The 23,820-nt window shown below is 46.8% G+C and overlaps 2 protein-coding genes across 7 annotated transcripts in view; one reads left to right on the forward strand and one right to left on the reverse strand.

Moving 5' to 3' along the window:
- FLRT1 (fibronectin leucine rich transmembrane protein 1) overlaps nt 1-6,987 on the forward strand; it is a 215,833-nt gene extending 208,846 nt beyond the window's left edge. For all 3 annotated transcript variants that reach the window (XM_077324075.1, XM_077324085.1, XM_077324065.1), the window contains one exon: nt 2,300-6,987. In XM_077324075.1, the coding sequence (XP_077180190.1) occupies nt 2,300-3,994 (1,695 nt within the window). In that variant the 3' untranslated portion in view covers nt 3,995-6,987. The remainder of the gene's footprint in view (nt 1-2,299) is intronic.
- The window catches only part of MACROD1 (mono-ADP ribosylhydrolase 1), a 474,182-nt gene that overhangs the window by 405,247 nt on the left and 45,115 nt on the right, over nt 1-23,820 (reverse strand). The gene's annotated exons all lie outside the window — the stretch shown is intronic.

The following is a 23,820-nucleotide window of genomic DNA, read 5'->3' on the forward strand; positions in this document are numbered from 1 at the left end:
AGGAGGTCCCATATGCATCTCCATTTTAAAAAATCAGGTAGTGGATGATGGAACTGCCTGGAACTGCTGCTAGTTTAAGTAGGCAATACTGACTTTGATTGGCCAAGGATCATTGGCCAAGGGTCATTCAACGTAAAGGAGCTTCATGTGTCCATGTAAAAACTGAAAATATGATTGGCACTTTTCATATTTGAATGCAAGATGCTTCTCAATGATTTGGGGGGTCCCAAACCTCCCAGTGCCTCATTCCAAATACTTTAAGCAAGCGTGCAAGGCACTGATTTGGCAACCCGTGTTTTCTTATTTTGAAGATCCCTTCCAGATGTTAATAGTTGGAACGCTTGCAAGTCTAGTTTGACGTGTCCAAATCTGCCAAGTCAACTTGTATAGAAGTCAAAATGTAAAAAAACAAACAACACAGAATAGAAGATGCTGGGGGGATGCAGGCACACAACATGTGCTTAAGGCCCTTGGTTCAATCCCTAAATCCTCCAGTTAAAAGAAGCTTAGGTAGAAGTTTTAGAAAGATGGCCTTAGGCGTCAGAGCACTGGTGCTAACCAGAGTAAACAATAACAAACCGTGGACAATCCAAAATTCAAATTGGTATAAGGCAGCTTCATGCAATGCTTGGTCACTTGGCTGCTGCTGCTCATGTTAGCCATTTGGTTGTGTCTGACTTTGGTGATTCTATGGTTCAACTGTCACCACGTTTTCCAATCTTGCCCTGCTTCTTTTTAGTTGATTAATGCTCTGGCCAGTGTCCATTTTAATCTGTTTAACCACCATGTTGTTTGTCGGCCTGATTTCCTTTTACCACTGGCCAGTCCTAGCATAATTGCTTTCTCCGTTGAGTTGGATTGCACGATATGGCCAAAGTAAGTGAGTTGGAGTTTCAGGATTTTGCCTTCCAGTCATGTAGCAGACTTTATGCATTCTAGGATTTCCTTGTTTTTGACTTTTGCTGTCCATGGAATCCGCAGAAGCCTTCTCCAGCTCCAAAGTTCAAACAAATCAACTCTCCTCCTGTCCAATGTTTTCACTGTCCATTTTTCAAAGTCATAGTTACAGGAAATATGATAGCTCTAACTAATCTACATTTGGGAATCAGGCTTATGTCCTTGGTTTTCCATGCTTAGTTCAAGTTTATCATTGCCCACACACCTGGGCATGCCAGTCCCAAGCCCAATAAATACCTGGCAACCTACCTTGTAAAAATTCTGCCAAGAAAATCCTATGGAATAGCTCTCAAATGATTTTATTAGATTGGCTACGTCCATTTATTTTGGGTACCTGGGTGGATCCATTTATTGAGTTCTAAATCTTATACCCTCAACTCAATAACTCAGTTTTTTGCCCTGATACCTGAGGCTAAGCCAATCTCATCAGATCTCAGAAGCTAAGCAGGGTCAATCCCTGGGTAATATTTGGATGGAAGACCTTCATGGAAAACCAGAGGCATGATGGCAAACCACCATCTATACATCTCTTGCATTGAAAGCCCTTTGAGATTGCCATAAGCTGTGACTTAATGGCAAAAAATACCCCAACAACAACAATTTATACCCTAGCCTTCTATTTAAAATTGGGACAGTTTTCACTAAGAATATGATAATACATATGATAATACTTAACAAAAGTAATTCAACTGAGGGCAGCAACCACTAAAGAAATGATACTGCTTACATCTTTACCTCCACACATCCCATTCTGGAAATCAAAATATCATATTGAAGCTTTAGGGCTCCAGTGACATTTCAGTTTTGGAGTGGATTTCAGGGCAGGTTTATCATGCTTGAACTTTTAGTAACGATCTAGTCTTTTCACAGAAAGTAGCTTTTTGAAACTCGGATCTTTGTTCTTCATCGTTAAGTTCTCAAAAGAACATGAATGTAATAAATTAGGCCCCTTTACCAGAGACGAGTGTTATGACCTGGCACGATAAGCTGAGTATTCCAGTATTAAGAAACTAAAACTAAAAATGAATGTTTTGGAGATTTAACTCAATTGGGTTGGAGAGGGACTGTGGCTCAGTCATAGAACATCTGCTTGGTGTGCAGAAGGTTCCAGGTTCAATCCCCGGCATCTCCAGTCAAATGGACCAGGCAGCAGGTAATGTGAAAGATGAAACCTGAGAGCTGCTGCCAATCTAAGTAGAAAATACTGACTTTGATGGACCAATGGTCTGATTCGGTATAAGGCGGTTTCATGTGTGTTCATTCAATTTTGAGTTATGCATAATTTCCAGTCTCTCTTCCATGTCTATCTTGTTGAACCTCCTCAATGTTCCATTCCCATCAGGTCATCTACCTCTACGAAAATGACCTAGATGAATTCCCCATCAACCTTCCTCGTTCTCTGAAGGAACTTCACCTCCAGGACAACAATGTCCGCACCATCGCCCGGGACTCCCTGGCCCGCATCCCTCTCCTGGAGAAGCTGCACCTGGACGACAACTCAGTTTCTACCGTCAGCATTGAAGACGACGCTTTCGCCGACAGCACGCGCCTCAAGCTGCTCTTCCTCTCACGTAACCACCTCAGCAGCATCCCATCTGGCCTGCCACGCACTCTGGAGGAACTGCGTCTGGATGACAACCGCATCTCTACCATCCCCCTCCATGCGTTCAAGGGACTGAACAGCCTGCGGCGACTGGTGCTAGATGGGAATCTCTTGGCCAACCAGCGCATTGCCGATGACACCTTCAGCCGCTTGCAGAACCTCAGTGAGCTCTCACTGGTGCGCAACTCCCTGGCTGCCCCACCTCTCAACCTGCCCAGCACCCATTTGCAGAAGCTGTACCTCCAAGATAATGCTATCAGCCACATCCCCTACAACACTCTCTCCAAAATGAGAGAGCTGGAGAGGCTGGACCTATCCAACAACAACATAACCACACTACCCAAAGGTCTCTTTGACGACCTTGACAGCCTATCTCAACTCCTACTAAGGAACAACCCCTGGTACTGTGGTTGTAACCTTATGTGGTTGCGGGACTGGGTTAAAGCCCGTGCTGCTGTGGTGAATGTGAGAGGGCTGATGTGCCAGGGCCCTGATAAGGTCAGAGGCATGGCCATCAAGGACATAACTAATGAAATGGATGAGTGCTTTGAGGCAGGGCCACAGAGCAATTTGGGTCCAGCAGTGGCCAAGACAACTGCCAGCAATGCTGCTGTCACAACCCCACAGGGCTCCCTGTTCACCCTCAAGGCCAGGAGGCCGGGCATTCAATTGCCAGACTCCAACATAGATTACCCAATGGCCACAGGAGCTGGGGCCAAAGCGCTGGTTCTGAACGTCAAGCCGTTGACTGCTGACAGCATCCGCATCAGCTGGAAGGCGATGTTCCCAGCGGCCTCTTTCCGCCTCAGCTGGTTACGCCTGGGACACAGCCCAGCTGTGGGCTCCATCACAGAAACTTTGGTGCAAGGTGACAAGACTGAGTATTTGCTGACAGCCTTGGAGCCCAAGTCCACCTACATCATTTGCATGGTGACTATGGAGACTGGCAGCACCTACGTCCCCGACGAGACCCCAGTGTGTGCCAAGGCCGAGACAGCAGATATGTACAGCCCTACTACCACCCTCAACCATGAGCAAAACGTGGACCCGATGGCTGGGCTGCCACTGGCAGGGATCATTGGTGGGGCTGTGGCCTTGGTCTTCCTCTTTCTGGTCTTGGCTGCCATTTGCTGGTACGTCCATCGGACGGGAGAGCTGCTGACGCGAGACCGGGCCTGTAGCAGAGGCAGTCGGAAGAAAGATGACTACATGGAGTCTGGCACCAAGAAGGATAACTCCATCCTGGAGATCAGAGGTCCTGGTTTGCAGATGTTACCAATAAATCCTCATAGGGCAAAGGAGGAATATGTCATCCATACCATATTCCCTTCCAATGGAACCAGTCTTTACAAAAGTACCCACACCATCGGCTACGGCACAACTCGTGGGTATAGAGACGGCGGAATTCCAGACATAGACTACTCATATACATGATGCAGAATTCCCTCCCTCCCACAAACATCCCCCCACCCAAAACTCTTCCCTGTTTTTGCCCCCTCCTCATCACACACCCCAGGTTTTTTGCCAAGATGGAAAAATTGCAACGCAAAAAACAAATGCAAACTGTTTTCCAAGCAGAACCAGGTGGAACAAAAGGGAGGGGAAGGGAAGGAAATTTTACAAAAAAAAATTGCCTATTTTGTAGAAAAAATACAAAAGTTTTAAAAAAGTAGACATGGAGGGGAAAAAATACATAATTTATATTTAATATACCAGATTTAAGGAGGGGAGGGGGAAGAAAGCCAACTCAGACCATCAAGGAACACTGGGTTTGTTTTCCTAAGGGTGGAGGGAGGCAGGGGGAAGACCTGGAAAAGAAAAGAGGAAGCTAAGCAGAAAAACAAAAACAAAAACAAAATGCTACCTGTTTTATCTTTCTTCCTGTATAAATCTTCTATTTTGTTCAGGGGTTAGATTATAAAAAAAAAACCACATCAAAATGTCTTTCCCAATGGTTAAACGGTTGACTGTACAGGGGGAGAAAACTAGTGTGAATTTTCGGAGAAGGGCAGTCAGGGCTCCGAGGCCTCCTTTTGATTCCCATAATTCTACTTTCTTTACAGGTTCCAAGTTTATCATAAACATTAAAGTGATAAGGGGAGGAAAAGTTCACCTTTGGGAGGTTTAAAAATTTTTTTTTGGGAGTTAGCAGAAACAAACTCCTTCCTCCCACACCTTTGAGACCTCTTCCTCTGTTGCAACAGAAGAATTCTTCAACTTGGTTCTTCCGCGTTGCACAAACTGATCGTAAGAGTATCCATTTTGTTACCTCCTCACACATTTCTCCCTTGGGACAATCATTCAACATTATTCTCTTTGTAGGAATAATTCAACATGTAGCTCTTTTGTCTTTTTAGCAAAAAAACAAAAAACAAAACAAACAAAAACTGAAGCAGGAGTGGATTGTGCGGTGTCTTCCAACCAGCAAGAGGTTCCTTCCAAGGTGGGAGTCACGGAGACTTAAACAAATCTCAGGTTCACATCGAGCATGAATTGTTTTGACATGTTAGGGAAGGCTCAAGGCAGTTCAAAGTGGGCAGGCTAGGCCATCAGCCAAGATAATCAAGGGTTTTATTTGGTCTACTGATGATGCCTTTGTATACAATGTTTGTCCCTTCTCATGGTATAAGGTTGCATGTCCAAATGTACATCTATGAGTACCATACTTATGGGCAGATCCCCAGAGCTACAGCTTTTTGATATGCTATTAGGAGATGTTCTGAGTGTTTCTTCCTAGACTGGTCTTTGCAGCTTGTGAATCACCTCTAGACAAACAGTCTGTGGCGTGTGACCTGCCAGGTGGTTGACAGTCCTCTTGTTTTTTGGCCTCCCAAGGACAAGTCAATAGCACATGGCAGATTTTGTCAAATTTACTGGTGACAATGGTGAGTCACAGGCTGTGCATGCAAGTCCTGGTATTTGAATGGCTTTCCAAGTAAGGTTAGGTTCCTTGTAGAGTGATCTGAAGGATTCAAGGCTGGTAATAATACCAGAACAACCAATTTCCTCTATATGATCTCAAGTACTTGAGCAGCTGCAGTAATGAAACCCCTAAAAAGGCCATATTGGAAATACCAATATATCAGAATGAACAAGGAGTGGAGGGCTGTCAATCAAGATGCTGGGCACAAATTGGGCCATATCTCAGTTTGCTAGAAATTTGAGAACCTATGAAAAATGGGCTGGAAACTGAGTGGTAATGCACACATCATTTATATGTGGGAAGATCCTGGTCTGATCCCCAGCATTGCCAGTAAAGAATTTTCAGGAAGAGAAAATAACTCAGCTGGAGAAACTCTAAAGTTGAGAGTGGTTGACACTAGTATGATGGATCATTAGTCAGAGTTGGCGTGAAGGAGCTTTAACATTCACAGGTGTCAGTCCTAAAAGCTTTGCTTTCCCCGTACCTTCAAATAGACTAAAGAGCTCTACAAGATGTTTAGGATAAGGAATGTAGTGGAGAAATTGAAGGATCCTTTGATTTCCCTTGGGAAAGGAGGAATAAAAACACAGAACTGATGTCTAGTATCGCTAATATCTAACTAGAACCTCCATGTGCAGAGAAAGTTCACTTCTGAGTAACCAGAGGATGGAAAAGGGAAGAAACAGAGGAGAATGGCCACTATTTCCTATCAAGAGCTTCTTGCTTGGCTGGCACTGGTTATAGAAATCTGGCCTAGGTAGATGTTGGTTCAACAGTTAGATGGTTTTCCAGCTCAACACAAAATTCAGAAAACAGATTCCCCCACTGCAGACCCACCTTTATCCTACAAGCAATCATGACAGTTCTCACAGCATTAATATAAAATATTGCTTTAAAAAATCTATATAAAATAGGATCAGGCTGAGCAGAACTAAGTATAATTTTACATGAAAAGGCAGTAGCAAGCAGGAACTCTACCCATTTATATATTCCCCAAACAGGGAGCCAATGAAAAGGCTCTAGGCTCGGTAGGTATAACTTATGACCTCTCCAGACAGAAGCCTCCTCCTCCTCCTCCTCCTTGTTGTTGTTGTTCTTCTTCTTCTTCTGACTCAAAGGTCTTGAACAGATTGAGATGCAATCCTCAGATTGAGATGCAATCGCCACAGCAAAATAGTTAGCGATTAGCAAAAATTAGTCTTTCCTGTCATGTATAAGAAAATAGGGGCAAGTTTCTCAAATGAGAAATTCACATAACCTATTTAGAGGGAGGACACATATGTTTCTCTCAAATCAGACCAGATTTCGCACTCTGATAAAATACATTCTAAGGACTCAAGATGATCCACATTTACAAATCTTGCCTCTGAACTGGCCTCCGAGTATGGCTGAAGGACAGCACAAAAACCAGGCAGTGTGACCTGCCAAATAGGAGGGGAAAGGAAGAGCTTCTCTTCTCCTAATGGGCTTTTTACTTTAGACTAGGAGAAAACATTAAAATCAGTTTTTAAAAACCCTTATGAGCAGGGGTAGTCAACCTGTGGTCCTCCAGATGTCCATGGACTACAATTCCCATGACCCCCTGCCATATTTCCTTTGCTGGCAGAGGCTCATGGGAATTGTAGTCCATGGACATCTGGAGGACCACAGGTTAACTACCCCTGCTTATGAGCATCCAGGGAAGTTTCCCCAAATGCAAAGTGTTACCCAGAAACCCTGCCCTCCTGCACCATCAGCCCCTCCCAAGACCCACATCTTCTCCAAAAGCAAACGAATCCCTGGAGAAAGCTGATTAGCAGCCACTTTATGTGTCATTCAACATCCCGTGTGTGTGCGTGTCTCTCTCTTTTTAAACATTTCCTCTTGTTCGCCTTCTCGTGTGTACAAAAATGCAGTGTTTCAACCCCTTAATTTCCAGGAATGGCAATAAATGGGATTAGCTGGCTAACTGGAGAGCAGGCAATAAACACGCCATTAGATGCATCTTTTCCTAGGAGGCCTCTCCTCGCCACCGGGCCTCTCTGACAAGCTTGTGTTCCTTAATAGCAACAATAATAAGCATTCAGAAAAATGCTTTTTAAGCTGCTGGTGACAAAACAAACTGACAGCAGAAGGGAGGGAGGCCGAAAACAGAATAAGCAAGAAGCTTTTAAAAGCCAGGCCAACCGCCGCAATGATGGCACAATAACGATTCTGCATCTATCAGTTGCCTGGTGGGCAACGCATCCTTCTGAATTACAGCAGAAACAGTCCCCCCCTCCCCCCAACAATGCCTGTTCTTGGCAGGCCTACTTTCTGGCTGTTCCCTCAATAACAGTAACTCTAGATTTCTTCCCCACCTCCTTTTCTCTATCCCCTACCACTCCAAATCCAACCGCCTCTACAGCATTTGAATTTGCAGAGTTATTGGGTTTGTTTGTTTTTTAATCCCACAGTATCATTGCTGGCCTGCTCTCATGCAGTGGTGATCATGCCATCATAACATGATCCTCCTTGAAACTTCCAGCATTATACTGAACTGGCTTGTGTTCTGCTAAATCAATGCTGGGCATGCAGAGTTCACTCCACAGAGGAGCGTTTCTCAACTTTTTTACTGTTGAGAAACCCCTGAAACATTCCTCAGGCTTCGAGAAACCTCAGAAGCAACACGATGGTGCAGGGTATGGTTGGGAAGCAGAGCTGTGGACACCCCCACATGGGGCACTTCCCCTTGCCACCCCCTCCAGGCCCCTCATTGCCCATTGTGGGAAGGGTGGGTGGGTTAACATGACCATATATGGTCATATCACCCGATAAATGTTCAACTTTTTTTTTAATTAACTCCCACCCATTTGGGAAACCCTTCCAGAAACCCTTCAAGAAACCCCAAGGTTTTATGAAACCATGGTTGAGAAAGGCTGCCATAGGGAGTCAAGGATAGAGTTATGTCCTTGTCTGTTTTCTGTTGAGAGTATCAGTCCCTGGTGACATTCAGTTTAATACCAGATATTAAACTGCATTCCACTCTAGTCTTAATCTTAAGGGGAATGCTAGGAATACCATATGTGGCCCAGGAGGACTGGGACTTTTAGCTTATGCCTTGCTTGGCAAAGGACAAGCGCTTACTCGCACTAAACTCCACAAGACCTCAAGTAGCCCTTAAAGTAGAGAAGCAAGCCTCCTACCTGGATTATGTGCAATTTGTGACCCACCAAGCTGAACACAGCCCTCCCCATCAAATGCTGCCCACAGGTCCAGTCCACCTCATGGGGGTCCTAAGAACAGGAGACACCAGTTTGTAGGGGATGTTGAGCTCCCAGGACGCAAGTAGGGCAGGCATGCTGTGAAGTGCCTCTGTTGCAGACGTTTGCCGCCTGGTCAATCTAGCATCACCCTTGAGGGGGCAGAAGGAGAAGGTGCAACTTGTGTGCCTTCCTATCCAGTCCTTCCATTCACCCTCGTCTCCTACCTGCTGCAGAGCAATATTTAAGGTTCTCTTCTTACAGCATGCAAGGCAGGAGATCAAGCAGAAGGACCAGGTGGGAGACATAGCAAATGCAAAACCATCACCCATAAATTGTATCTGCTAAAAGGCTTTCCAGGTGCTTGTCTGCCAGTCTTTTAACGGCAAGGAACACCGTCTCCCTCAGCATTCCACTTGAAGGAGAAAGGTGTAGCCCCTGCTGGCAAGAAAACCTACCTGGCCAGCAGTCTTTTGTCTTCTCCAAGCCTGCGTCAATTCCTGCACAAGTCAAATGAATGCAGACGGACAAGTGTCCAGTTACTGAAAGGCAAACTGGAGCAGGATGGGAATGAGGGAATAAAAAGGAATTTGAGGAAGAACAAAAATGCCATTAATTGCTTGGAAATGGCACCGCAGCAGGAGCTATAGGACTTAAGGGGCCAAGCCAAGGCAGCAGGTGGGCAATGCAATATTCTGGGAATGTCTCGAGGGTCCCAGGCCTCTTAAAGAGACAGGCACCCATAGCTCCGCTCCTATATCACAGACATTCTCTCCCGAGCACGCCTATCTCTCTGTTATGTACCCGAACCCTCAGTTCTCTGTATGCAAATTTATGCAGCTCATTAGCTGTGCACTGAAAGAACCAGTGGGGGGAAGAAAGAAACAAGCCATCCACAGAAGTCATTTTAGAGAGGAGCGGCGGGTGGGTGGCTTATTTCCTTACTATTAAACACCATCAACAAGGAAAAACACAACCACCCCCACCACCCCCAAAAAAGAGAGAGAGAGAGAGTGCTCCAGGCTGGCTCATACACTAAACATCACTTTGCACAATCCGGGCCTTGGACCCGACGAGTCAGTCTCGCCTCCCGCAAAGTGTAATTTTATTAAGTGTTTAACTCTATATACAGTGCTTAACAAACACAGCTAATGTGAGCAGGCTCTCGGGGAGGATGTGTTTAGCACAATGCAAAAAGGTAGAGGGGGGGGTAGAAAAACCCTACCCTGCCTTCCACCAGCTTGCTCATTAATTCAGGTGATTCGAGGGTTGCTCTGTGTACGCCGTCACTGGCACGCACACAGAGCTTACAGTAACAAGCCATTTGCAGCTCAGCTTGCAAGTTCTCATTGCTTAGGAGAAGGAGGGTTGTTTGTTGGTGTTTTAAATGGACACTTGTAGAAAATGGGGACAGAAGATTGCTTCTGAGGGTCACCCACCACCACCACTGCTGCCTTTTTAGGCTTTAGAGTAGCAGGACTCAGATTTCAAGGATGTGCTCAAAACAGGGTTCTTATGGGCCACCATAATGAGATACATGGAACTTAGAGCTCACTTCAGGCACAGGAAGGAAGGAAGGAAGGAAGGAAGGAAGGAAGGAAGGAAGGAAGGAAGGAAGGAAGGAAGGAAGGAAGGAAGGAAGGAAGGAAGGAAGGAAGGAAGGAAGGAAGGAAGGAAGGAAGGAAGGAAGGGTCAGCCACACCGAATAAGAGACTGTATGAAGCCTTGAGGTTAGCCAGCCCCCTCTATTCATATCATCTGCGAGCTCCAGTTCAAGTTATGCCCCTGTGCAGCATGACATCCCTATAATCCACACAGTCTCAATTCCATCTCTATCAAAAACAGCCTTTGCAGCTGTAGCACCACCCCACAAAGTCACAGCATAAGTAGTAACAACGGCAGCCTACCATCTAGGGCAATGTTACAATTATTGTGGTGTTCTGTGAGAAACTGTTGTAATACTGAAAATGCTACACAAATGCAAAATATTGGTTACTAAGTCCTGAGCTCCAACAATGGGCAAGGGAGCAAACTAGGCTTGACATTTGTCCAGCAGCAGCAGGAAAGCTCCCAATGATGCTCCCCTGTTCCCAATAACAATCAATGAGTGGCAGGGGGATAGCCATGGACAATGCATTGATGTCTCTTCTGGCTGGAACCCAGAAGTCAAGCTGGCAATTCTCGAGGGATCTTCCCAGTCTCTCTTATTTTTACCATAGAGAATGGGTGAAATCCTAGAGCATTGTCAACATCCCTTCTGGATTCATCCTGAAGTGACCGCAGTGGAAAGCCTTTCCCTCATGCCCTGCCCCAGAACTTTCCCAGAGGTTCCAGCCATGCTTCTGGCATCACTAATGGAAAGCCCACACAGTACAGGTTTGGAGGATGGTAGCCCTCCCTTGACCCTGGCAGTGGCTTCAGTAATATGTGAATGGCATGGCCTCCCCATGCTTAATACCCATATTGCTGCTCTCTTGTGCATGAGACAGTGTGGTTTAGTGGTTAACAACGATGGACTCTAATCTGGAGAACTGGGTTTGATTCCCCATTCCTCCACCTGCAGCCACCTAGATCAGGGGTAGTCAACCTGTGGTCCTCCAGATGTCCATGGAGTACAATTCCCATGAGCCCCTGACAGGAAATGCTGGCAGGGGCTCATGGGAATTGTAGTCCTTGACATCTGGAGGACCACAGGTTGCCCACCCCTGACCAAGATGACCTTGGGCTAGTCGCAATTCTCTTACACCAAAGTTGCCTTGTGTCCATTTAGTTTCTGGGGATGAGAAGAACAGAAGCATAATTAGCACCTAGATTTGCAAACTCTTGCACAAGTTAGGGAGAAAGGGAGCAAGCTGCATTATGCCTATTGTGGAGAAAATGCTCAGAGGAGGGTTTTTTTCCCCTCACCAGGATATTAGGGCTTGTATCTTACCACCTCCACTCAGCACAGTTTGACGAATTCCTCCAGCTCACATGGCTGTTTCTCTGGTGGAAGAGCTACTTCAGTAGAGAATGGAGGCTTAGGGGAGAGGCAAGCTTCAGACTTTATGGCAGGGGTAGTCAAACTGCGGCCCTCCAGATGTCCATGGACTACAATTCCCAGGAGCCCCCTGCCAGCGAACGCTGGCAGGGGCTCCTGGAAATTGTAGTCCATAGACATCTGGAGGGCCGCAGTTTGACTACCCCTGCTTTATGGAGTGGTAAGATGGACGCTTAGAAAGGCAGCAGCAGCACCCAATCCAGCTGACAGACCAGACCATTCAGAACAGACCAAAACATTCACACAATGTATAATAAATCTGGAATTCTCTGTGATAGGATACAGTGAGAGCCACTAGCACAGATAGCTATAAAATGGGATTATGCAAATTCATGGAGGCTCTTAGCCATGGAACCTCCTTATTCAAAGGCAGCATACCTCTGGATAGAAGTTGCTGTCATCAGCAAACAGATGACGCTTTAAGCATTTATGCCCCTGCTAGAGCCTTCTAGTGAAACGGGATGCTAGCCTAGAGCGGATACCGGTCTGACCCAGCGTCGTCATTCCTGTATTCTTATTATTCCTGATGATGGAGTCCCATCGTCAGCTGACATGCATGTTCCAGGCACAACTGCTTTTCCTGGGGAGCAACATCCCTCCCTCAAGAATCCCACATGCGTTTAAAGCATTCTGCAGATACGTGAGAGCGTAAGAGAGGCAAAGCTCCACGGATATAAAAGGGGATATGTTTCACATAGCCCTAATTATAACCAAAGCATTCTTTAGCCACAAAGTCTGATCTCGAGTCAAATCTTAAGATGCCGGCGGCAGTACACAAAGTGGCTGAGGAAGCCGGCCTTGCTGAGGGCCTGCAGGGTGCCTTCCGATTCTTCCTCCCTACGAGGCAGCCTTAGCCATCAGACTTGTTCAGCTCTTTGCGGCGTCTGCCCCATCTAACTTGACAGCTGCCTTGGGCTTCCCACTTGCTCAGCAGAAGAGCACTTAACTCTTCTGTGAGTGACAAACACACACACACACACACGCACAAACACACACACACACAGAGCTTTGCAGCGCTGCATTCCCCATCTTGCTCCTGCTTTCTCTCTCATTTCACAACTTCCCCCAGACCAGACGCATTTCAGAAGCCTGGGATCCGGAGGAGGCCAGTCACTTTCCCGCCCCTTTTCTCCTCTTCCCACCAAAATAGTGTGTCAGAGCCTGCTGCAGTTTGCTTCAGCAGTTTCACAACTAGGTCACAACTCTAAATCACAAATGGCGTCCTGGGACACACCTTTCTGCTCATTCCCCTCCCCCATCCTGGCAGCCAATTTTCTCCACAGTCTCCCGTGAAAAACAAAAGCAATGCCATTGGTGCAAATCATCTCTCATCGGGACAGGACCCAGTTACGGGTCACCCAGTTGCAAAATAGTCATCTAGAGCAGGGGTAGTCAACCTGTGGTCCTCCAGATGTCCATGGACTACAATTCCCATGAGCCCCTGCCAGCATTTGACTACCCCTGCTCTAGAGCAATGGTATGGTAACACAGAAGCAGTCTAAGTGGGATGAAGGGTTTTCATAACAATTACAAAGAAGCCCATCTCCCTCAATACAGGTGTGGCATGCTGCCTTGTGCAGACCCTCCCCACCACAGAAGGAACCTCCAGGGTCATCTAGTCCACCCCACTGCACTATGCAGAAAATGGCCACAAGAGCCAAGCACCCTGTTGTTATCATGGGCAGACCCTGGTTTTTGAAGAGTGACTGGTGGCATGTAAGATACAAAAGATGAAGAACTGGCCTAGAGTACTTCTCTCTATGTAGGCTTTATTTTTAACCTTCTCTTATTTCCATCTTGACAAGGCTGGCTCAGTCTCATCAGAGCTTAGAAGCTAAGCAGGACCAACTCTGATTAATGTTTGGATGGGAGACTTCCAAGAAGTCCAGGGTTGCTATGCAAAAGCAGGCAATGGCAAATTACCTTGGAACATCTCTTGCCTTGAACCCCAGGGGTGGCCAAACAGTGGCTCTCCAGATGACCATGGACTACAATCACCATAAGCCCCGAAGTAGAGCTCATGGTGACTGTAGTCCATGGATATCTAGAGAATCACCCTTTGGCTACTCCTACCCAACAGGTTTGCTGAAAGTTAGCTGTGACCTGACCGCGTTTTCCTCCACCACCTTTCTTCTGCCGACATAGAAACCTCTCTCTGACCGTTTATGCACTGGAGGTTTCATGCCGGGCTGCAGGCTGGAGTTTTAGTTGTGGCAGGTTGCCCCACTTCTTCCTGCACCCACATGGGGGAGCATTTGGCCTGGTGCACTTCATCTGCCCCCGATCTGTGCTCCTGACAGTGGGGTGGGGCAGTGAAGTGCCCAGTGCATAAACGGTCTCTCTCTCTCTCTCTCTCTCTCTCTCATATACTGCTATGATTTCTTAAGTCTGAGCTTCTGGGAAAGGGTCAGTGATAAGCCCAACAAGAGGCCTCTCATCATGCAGTTTTTTTTTTAAGTGGCCCTACGGCATTTTATCTTCTTAGCACAGCACTCCTGGCAAATTGAACACCAGTAGGACAGCATTCTGTTGCTAGGGTGAAACAGCTTTGCTTCAGGGGGTTAAAGCCTACTTAAAAAACAAAACCAGAAAGAACAGAACTAGGAGAGCTGTCCAGAGCTAGCTTTGCTCATCAGGATAAACTGCAGCCCTCAGAGGGGGAGGATTTTTCTAAATGAAAGACTTCTGAAAGGACAAGGCAGTACAGAAGACCAGAAACTTGCTTCCTATAAAAAAAAACAGAAATTCTTAAGAACTCTGCCAGAGAGCAGATACCAAATTCAACTACAAAAATGCCTACAAGCATGGCATCCCGACAACACATCAGGCCTGTCTTTGGAAGTGTATTTATTTAGAAAAGTTTAATGTCTTGTCTCCAGGGACCTGCCCCCAGGCAGCTGACAAAACAATTAAAACAAAATAGTAAAATATATTAATTAAAATCCAGTATTAAAAACACAGCCTGGCATAGCAACATAAATCGTAAAACGTATGTTCTGGTAGGTTAGCTGTGTTGGTCTGAAGCGACAGAACAAAGTTTGTGCCACCTTCAAGACCCACCAAGTTTAACTCTGGGTGTCAGATTTCATGTGCATACATACTTCTTCAGATTGAAAAGTTATGATTAAGGTGACTTTCTCTGCATAATCCGCTTTGAGTCCAAGTCAGAAAGGTGGGCTACAAATGACGTAAATAAATAAATAGAATTAAGCAAGCCAGCTTCCCAAAATATTTGGACTGGTATATATGATTAACTCTTTTAAGCCAGTTTCTTATACACGGTGTGTCCAGTTGCATGGATCCATTATGTCAGTACTTTCCCATGGCAGTATGGGCCTTTTCCAGATCCCAAAGATTCTTGCATCAGGAAAGGAACCTTGCATTTGGAGGTGAGGGGGAAGCACACACTACCATTAGCAGAATAGAACCATTGTCTCCGACCCTCACTCCTGTGCTTTGAAGCAAGCATCTACCAACGTTGCAAGGCTCCTGGAAACATCTCAAAGAATAATCCAGTGAACAGTTACAGAACTAAGATAAGACAGGGACCCAAAGGCTATGTGGTGGCCTTGCCTTTATGTGCACTCACTGCAGATATAGGTACATAGCCCAAAAAGCTGTTGGTGGAGTGAGGCGTGCCCACTTGGCTCCAGGCAAGGGAGTCCCACAAATATACTAAGCTGCTTTCCACCAAGTCAAACCTTGGGTCCAAAACTGGGAAGCCACTCTCTGGCATAGAGAAGCTTTCTGCAGAACCTAGAACCAGAGATCCTTCCAACTGGCGATGCTGTGCGTTGAACCTAGGAGCTCTGGCCTGTAAAATTGTGTGCCCTACTGCTGGGCTATGGTTCCAGACAAGAAGCAAAACGTAAAATGGAAAGGGATGTATGGTTTGGGGGGAAAGGGAAGGGCTGGAAATTACTGAGATGCGGGAATTTCTCTTTGTGGTAGAAAATGATAGGAAACTACAGATAAGCATGATGGTCTCAAATGACGACAATGCACAGAGGAAGGAAAGTGAGTCTGTACATAGCCTTCTGGATCCAAAAGAACTAAGAATTTTCAATTCCCTTTACTTACAGAATTTGTATATGCTATGTGAATGGCTAACAAGTTGCCCAATCCAGCCAGTTTATCATGATAGGGAGAAATAAGCAGGGAGACGTCAGTGCAAGGTCAGTTGAGCAACATTCAGGAGTGCTTGCTAGCACTCTTGGATCCAAGGCAGAGGAAGAAAATACAATTTGGCTTGTTCTAGGCCAGACAGACCCACTGGCCATCTGTGACCCTTATTTCCAGTGCCCATAAATCCCTCCGCCATCTTGAATCCATGTTTTTTAATGATCAAATCATATTTGCTGGTGGGGAGGGTTGTTGAACAGAGGGAAAAGGTAGTTTGTCCAGCAGAAAGGAACCCCACTGAAAGATGGTAGGTAGTCACATTTTCTTACAGGGATCCAAAGCCGAAGGCAATTTTAAAGAAGGAAGGCCAGTTCGGGGGGGGGGGGTGGGGGTGGAGAGAAGTCAGTGAAGGCAGAGAAGCCAAAAACTTGGGAGAGCCATTCAAGCCAGCTGAGACCAAGAACTGGGACTGATCTGACACAGAATGCAGCTTGTAGAACTCCAAAACAAATCAGGAGGCCACTGGGGGAGCCAATTCAAGCCTGAGAGATTCTGTTAGCACTGAGAGAAAGGCCAGGCAAGCCCTGAGCATCTCCCTCCTTCCACCTTGCCTGGTTGGTCAGGGTCTTGGTTGAAAGACCCAAATTGCTGCAGAGAGGGGGGGCTGGTACCCAACAGTACAGGCTTCATGATCCAGCACGGAAAGCTAAAGAGTATAATGAAAAAGCAGGGCTAGTTGTGAAATCCAAATCTTCAAGATGATTCTCTCTTGTGTGTTCATAATATTTAGCTTCCAAACCACCTTCACCACCAATACATACACATGTTACTGGAGGCCAGCTAAGATCACTCAGAACATGCAAAAAAAATGGCTTCCTAGAAACTGGAAAGAACCCACTTCAACCTCATCGTCCACATTTTTGACTGGACAAGCTCCCTACGTTTCCAGTGACTATGACAGGATGAAACCATCGATCTGTGCTGGTGGAAGGTCCAGCGAGAACAGAAGATGCATCGTCAACAGTCACGATCCTAGGGCAAGCACTGACACTCAACCTACTGCGTTTCTTGTTTAAGGAAATCCCTTGCAAACCGTCAAGGACAAAGGAGGACTGTATCTTCCGAAAGACTGTTTTGGACAAGGCAAGCCTCAGTCTCCCGCCCTTTGCCGCCTCCTTTCCTTCTACCCACCCACCAGTTCTCTTTAGTTCCATGCAGCTGTGTGTGGATGACAGACGAAATTCCATCCCAAACTCTCTCCGCCAAAATAAGGGTGTCTTTTTTTTTCTCCTTTTTTGGTCTCCAGAGAAACCAAAGTGCACTCTTTGCTCGCCCTTTGGCCTCCTTCTCGTTTTAGGTGCCTTGAAAATTTTCAAATGTTTCAAATGAATGTGTCGCAAGTTTCCTTAGTCCTTCCCCCGCCCCACCTTCGTTTTTCATAGAAAAACAAAACACATAAAAGTACAAATTAAAAAAGAGATAATTATAAAACAAAAAAAAAACCCTTTCCTTGCCCTTTCTTGGAATAAAATAGAAAAAGATTTAACTTTGAACGGCGTCTTGGTGGCATCACTTGGAGGGGGTGGCACACAAAAGGGTTGGAAAGGAGAAAGCCTCTTCTATGGTTCAATAAAGGAATTTTTGGTGGAGCGTTTGTATGTGTAAGGAGAGGGAGGGAGCGACATGGGACATGGTACTAAAAACTGTCATTAGCTATATCAAAACACACTGCATTAATGCTTCAGTAGAAAGCCGTCACATAAAGTCTGTTCATGCAGCTGGGATTCAGAAGTTGTTATCCCAGGGTTATAAACCTACAGATTAAAGCCCCTGTCTAAACCAATAAGGAATTCCAGAGTCTGATTCAGCTACCCTCCCTCCTATCTGTCTTGAATCATTCACAGGTCAAAATGCTTCCCTGGGGAACTGTAAGCCCTATCCACTAGAAAGCTACAGCCCTGCTTTGTGCATGATTAGACTTACTGTGCATGTTTGGACATATATTTTTGTGAAATGCTTGTTCAAAAAGCTAAACACAAAGTTTGGTCAGAAAAAAAAGAAAGAAAAGGTGATTTTATAATTTAATCCAGACAAGGAGATACCAGAAAGCAAAGTAAAAACTTAAGGAGAGGAGAAAGCCAAACACAATGAAACAAAAGCTCATTAAAATAAACAAACCTTCACATACTCTAAAACAACAAAAAAAGAGGGAGAAAAGCGTGTGCTGAATAGCAAAGAGTTCCATAGATAAAAACTGAGGGCCAAAATAAGTGTTACGTTATCCACAAGTCCATCCCAAGGAACACCAACGCATTTTAGAGAAGTGCTTAGCCATTTTCAAATGCCCCCGTGGCCTTTCTAGCTCTTGAGAAGGGGTGTCCTGCTGCTCTGCCATCTTGTCCTGCTGCTCTGTAGCCTCACAGCATTTCTAAGTAGCTAAATTCTCCTCTAAAATAACATCAGCATGGGTTGGATCTGTGGATGATGTAACATCTAGCTTGGCCTACAGGGGCAGGAAGTAGAGGAAGAGATCTAGAGCAGGGGTAGTCAACCTGTGGTCCTCCAGATGTCCATGGACTACAATTCCCATGAGCCCCTGCCAGCATTTGGTGGCAGGGGCTCATGGGAATTGTAGTCCATGGACATCTGGAGGACCACAGGTTGTCTACCCCTGATCTAGAGGGTGTCCAGCCAAGGAAGATCAGAAGAATTAAAAAGACAAAGATGAAACGTACAGAAGAGCAAGATCTCCTTGTTACTCCCAGTGCAGGCATAGAATTTGAGTGGAATCAGGGAAGAAAGTAGCCATAGCAAGCTCCAGCAGCTGCTAAATGGCCATTCCAGGACTGCTTCTGATTCTATTCTTCCACATGACTCTTGCTGTGGGGAACTTCATGCGTATTTTGTGTATATGTGAGTTCTTAACAAGAAGTACATCTGCCATTTGTTCATCTGCAGCAGGTGAACTCCTATCCCCTGGCCCATATTCTTCATTTTCAAGAAATTGAGGCACAGGAGCAGGATTGGAAAAAATAGCTGGAAAATTACTTCCCTAATGTTTCTGAAGAGCATAGAAATTTCCCAATGTTTTTATGTACCACAGAGACTAGAGGAAATCCCTAGAGCAGTGGTCCCCAACCCCCAGTCCGGGGACCAGGACCGGTCCGTAGATCAGTCGGTACCGGGTTGCAGCTCCTCCTTGTCCTCCTCCCCAGATGCTGCCTCGGGGGCTGCCCTGCCACTCTGCCGCCGGCTCACCTTTGGTGCTCTCCAGCGGCCACCATGGCTGGGGCTCCCCCTCAGCATGGCACTGCACAGCTGCTGCTGGCAGCACCCCTCAGTGGGCGGCGGGAAGTCAGAGGCACCAGTGGGAAAGCAAGTGGAGCAGGGGCTCAGGCAGCGGTAGACTACCCCCCCCCCCGGGCCTCAGTAAAATTGTCAAGCATTGACCAGTCCCTGGTGATAAAAAGGTTGGGGACCACTGCCCTAGAGTTTCTTCTGGATGTGCCATCACATCCTCCCCAAACTCCGCTCTCAAAATCTTCCAGCATTTGCTAAGGTAGTGCTGGGAATCTGAAGGAGAAGGCAGCTGGAGACAGGAGATCTCAAGTGAGTCGGGAAGGGAGAAGCCCACCACTCCAGGGCTAGCAACAGGGACGGCTCCATCCAGAGCAATGCAGACGCTGGTCACAGGAGGAAGCTCTCATGAGCGCAGCCGCTGGTCTTCTCGCCCTTTCCCAAACTCACTGGGAACAGTAGATTAAAGGGCTTCAGAACCCAATTTGGGCTTAACACACAGCCAGGGGTTCAGTCACAGGCTTGGCAAGCAGTAGTTATCAGACCCCTCCCTTTTCCTGCATGCAAATTATTTTGCACTGGCCTCTTTCTTTCCATCATCCCTGGACAAAAAGATTTTTCAGGTTACCCCCAAGCAGCACAAAAATCTTCAAAACAATAGCAAGAAAACAATGGCTCAGTTGTTGTTGTTGTTGTTAGGTAAGAAGTCGTGTCCGACCCATCATGACCCCATGGACAATGATCCTCCAGGCCTTCCTGTCCTCTACCATTCCCCGGAGTCCATTTAAGTTTGCACCAACTGCTTCAGTGACTCCATCCAGCCACCTCATTCTCTGTCGTCCCCTTCTTCTTTTGCCCTCGATCGCTCCCAGCATTAGGCTCTTCTCCAGGGAGTCCTTCCTTCTCATGAGGAGGCCAAAGTATTTGAGTTTCATCTTCAGGATCTGGCCTTCTAAGGAGCAGTCAGGGCTGATCTCCTCTAGGACTGACCGGTTTGTTCGCCTTGCAGTCCAAGGGACTCGCAAGAGTCTTCTCCAGCACCGGAGTCCAAAAGCCTCAATTCTTTGACGCTCGGCCTCCCTTATGGTCCAACTTTCACAGCCATACATTGCAACTGGGAAGACCATAGCCTTGACTAAATGCACTTTTGTTGGCAGGGTGATGTTATACACTATCAACTTTGTGTGTGTGCGTGTGTGTGTGTGCGCGTGTGTGGTGGGCAAGGGGGAGAAATAGCCTTCAGTCTTTAGCCAGAGAGTGTTTCCACCCAAAGGTGTTATACAACATGGCTTTACATTCATGCCTAACCAAACAAAGGGACCCACACCAAACTGAGACTCCATGCAAAAAGCCATTCACCTGCACTTCTGCTCTACAGGCACAGTGCCTCACCCCTTGTTCTTTCATTGCAGGCTGCAGCCATTCTTGCCACTTCCTGCTACGTCACAGGAAAGAAAATGAGCATGTCCTTCATTGGGCCCTGCTTTGATACAAGGGCCACCTAGACTCCACCGTGTTCCCCCGATGAAGCATAATCCCTCCCTTGCACACAACACACACCCCAGGCTACCCGCCTGCCTGCCGGCCTATCACACTCCCCGGGGGAAATTATTTTCTGTCACTTGTAATAGTGGTTTCTGCTAAATTTAACATAAAACCAGAGCTCATTACTTCTGCATTAGACAGGCTCCAGCGTCTGCCCGCAGGTTAATGGATTTCTCCTGGGGATGGAGGTGCCATTTTTCAGCCTGCGGATACGACAGGGTGGCGGGAAGGCATTTTTGGCCCTCGGAAAGCCAGGCCGGGGGCTCTGCAGCTGTTGGGGGTTTCTAGCCCTCTGACTGCAAGGCCAGACAGCCTAGCTGGAATTAAAGGAGGCAGGGCAGGGGGAATAATCAAAGCTCCCTTGTAGCCACTGAGCATGCAGGGTGACAAAAAAATCATTCATGCTTGGAACAGCTAGACATGCGCACTGAGCGGGCCCTTTTGCTCGCATTTATCAACCCAGCCGTCATTATCCCGCTGCGGAAGATGTACAGATTCACGCAGTGAACAAGAACACGGTGCAGAAATTGCGATTGATCAATGTTGCTGGATCAAGGGATCAAAAATGCTGCCATGGGAAGTCTCTCTGTGCACGTGTTTCAACAAGGCTTGCAGGGGTGTTGGGAGAAAAGGGAAGGCGGTCCTATGACAACGTGAAGACAGAGCAAACAACCTCTGCTGATAAAGTTGTGGGATGATTCAGGCACATCCACACAAGTCCCACTCATTTCAGAGAGGCTTCTGCAGGACAATGTCCCCCGTTACTTGCGTCCCATATGGCACAGAAGGAAGGGGGAAAAGATTTGGATTTGCAACCTGGGATGCCAAGATTATCTCAGGCCAGTTCTGCTACAATGATCATGTCTCCCATTTAGCTATGGTAGTTATATCGAACTTCCACGCTCGGAGGCAATATACCCGGCTGTACCAGATACCGGACAGGGCTGGTTACAACAGATGAGTGCTGCTTTCCGGCCCTGTTTGTGTGCTTCTCTGAGGCACCTGGCTAGCCAGAATTTGAATGAGAGAAGGTGAACCTTTGATCTGACCCAGCATCCCCTTCAGAGGTCCAGCACCAGAACAACAAGGACAATGGAACAAACATCTTCCACCATTCTCCATCTCCCTGCGGTGAAATATTTTTATGCCTGCTAAATGTGATACTGAGCAGCGCTTCTGTTCCTCCTCTGCTGCGGGGACTAAGAGCCCAGGTCCAGCCAGAAACACACACCTCTGGGGAACAGGCTTCCTCGTGAGGTTGTGGGTTCTCCATCTTTGGAGATTCTTAAACAGAGGCTGAATAGCCATCTGATGGAGAGGCTGATTCTGGGAAGGCTCAAGGGGGTGGCAGGTTACAGTGGATGAGCGATTGGGATCTGAGTGTCCTGCATAGTGCAGGGGGTTGGACTAGATGACCCAGGAGGTTCCTTCCAACTCTGATTCTATGGGGGGGGGGTTGTTCTCAGTCTCTGGCTCTTAGCCCGCGGCATGTAGCCATTTCACCTTGAGTGTGCCTGCCCAGTGTACCCAGGAGTTGAATGCATGCTATATTTTTCTTCTCTATACAAATGTATTCTAAGTCTAAATTCTGCTTTTTGTTTCATGGTAACTTTGAGACCTCCCCCCCCCAAGTGGGAAGAAAAGCAGGAGAGAAATACCTAAATAAATAAACAGGGCTATACTGACCCCTTTCCATTCGATACAGACAGGATATTATTATTTCAAGTGTTACACTGAACAAAATCTGTGTTTGAACGCCTTAGAAATCCCTTGAGCTCTTTAATCCCCTTCTTTTGCTTCCCCCCCTCCCCACTTTCTCACACAAAGTTTCATATACAGCACTGGCCCCAAAGGTGTGTGTGGGGGGAGAAAATCAGAGCAGCTAGCAAAGCCCCCGATCACCACCAAGGAGAGCAGAGCCTTTCCAAGTCATGCCGTAGACACAATCCATCTATTCATAACGCCCAAAATGGCAGGTGACTTTCTCTTTTCTTGAGGCAGCTAAGAAAACCATTAGGCCCTCCTCACTCAAAGGCTCTGTGGCAAGTTTAATGCCAGGCCGATAATACCTCATCGCCCCCTCCCCTCCCCTCCCCCTTCTGCTCTCTGTTCTTCCTTGCCTGTGGGTAAACACGTCCCCCTACTTGCTTTTTATAAGCCTTGCCTTTATTGAGCTACATCGCTAAAGCCGTATTTATTGACCTACATTGGCCCCCTCACAGGGCAAAAGAAGAGGAGTGGGAGCGTTTTGTAAACATTCCACTTAAAAAGTAGTCCTTGGGTAAGGCGGGGGGGGGGGAACCCTTAAAATCTGTATTTAAGAAGCGGACCTCGGGAGAATAATTGGTTACGCTCAAGCAGAGCAACTCATGCACATGTGCACAATCTGTTTTGATCACCAAATCTGGACTTCTTCCGTGACCCGCATTACCTTGGAGCGAAGCCTTCTTTCGGGGGAAGGAAACAAAAACAAACCATCGGTCCTGTCAATAACCCTGGAAAATCAAATGCCAGCTTTCGGGGCTTAAAAAGAAGATGGTCTCATCCTGTACGAAGGCACAGCTGAGGAAAGCTCCAGGGCACCCTGGACCAATGGGAATGGATCGCGAGTCTCTTCTTAAAAGACTAATGCACAGACAACCGAGGGCGCGGAAAAGGTCAGACGGCAGGCAACGCAAGTGCCGGAAAGATACCTTCGAGCAGGAACTGTGCCGGCTGAAGCAGTGCACGCACGCACATTGATCGATCTGCAAAACCAGTTTAAAGCTGAATGTTTTAAGTTCAAGACAGCATAGCCCCGGAGATGAAGGCACCGCAGGCAGGTGAACATATGTTATATTGCTGTTTCATCCATATCTCATTTCCAAGTGGAGTACTTCAGTTCTGATTCATCTCCGCCAGTAAATTTGAACATACTTTCCCCCCCAAATTGACTGTGCCTCGTGCTCACGTTAACCCCCCCCCCCAAATCTGTCTCAAAGAGATCATCCGGTGCCTGTATGAAGATCCAAGCCATACCTGTTGTCCTAAAGTTCTTTTCAGCCCCTCTCCTGTCATCTGCGCAAATAGGCATTTTAAAATGCTCTGATCTTCATTTTCAGAATCAATTCAG

Source organism: Paroedura picta, chromosome 1, assembly GCF_049243985.1.
Source record: "Paroedura picta isolate Pp20150507F chromosome 1, Ppicta_v3.0, whole genome shotgun sequence".
Lineage (NCBI taxonomy): Eukaryota > Metazoa > Chordata > Lepidosauria > Squamata > Gekkonidae > Paroedura > Paroedura picta.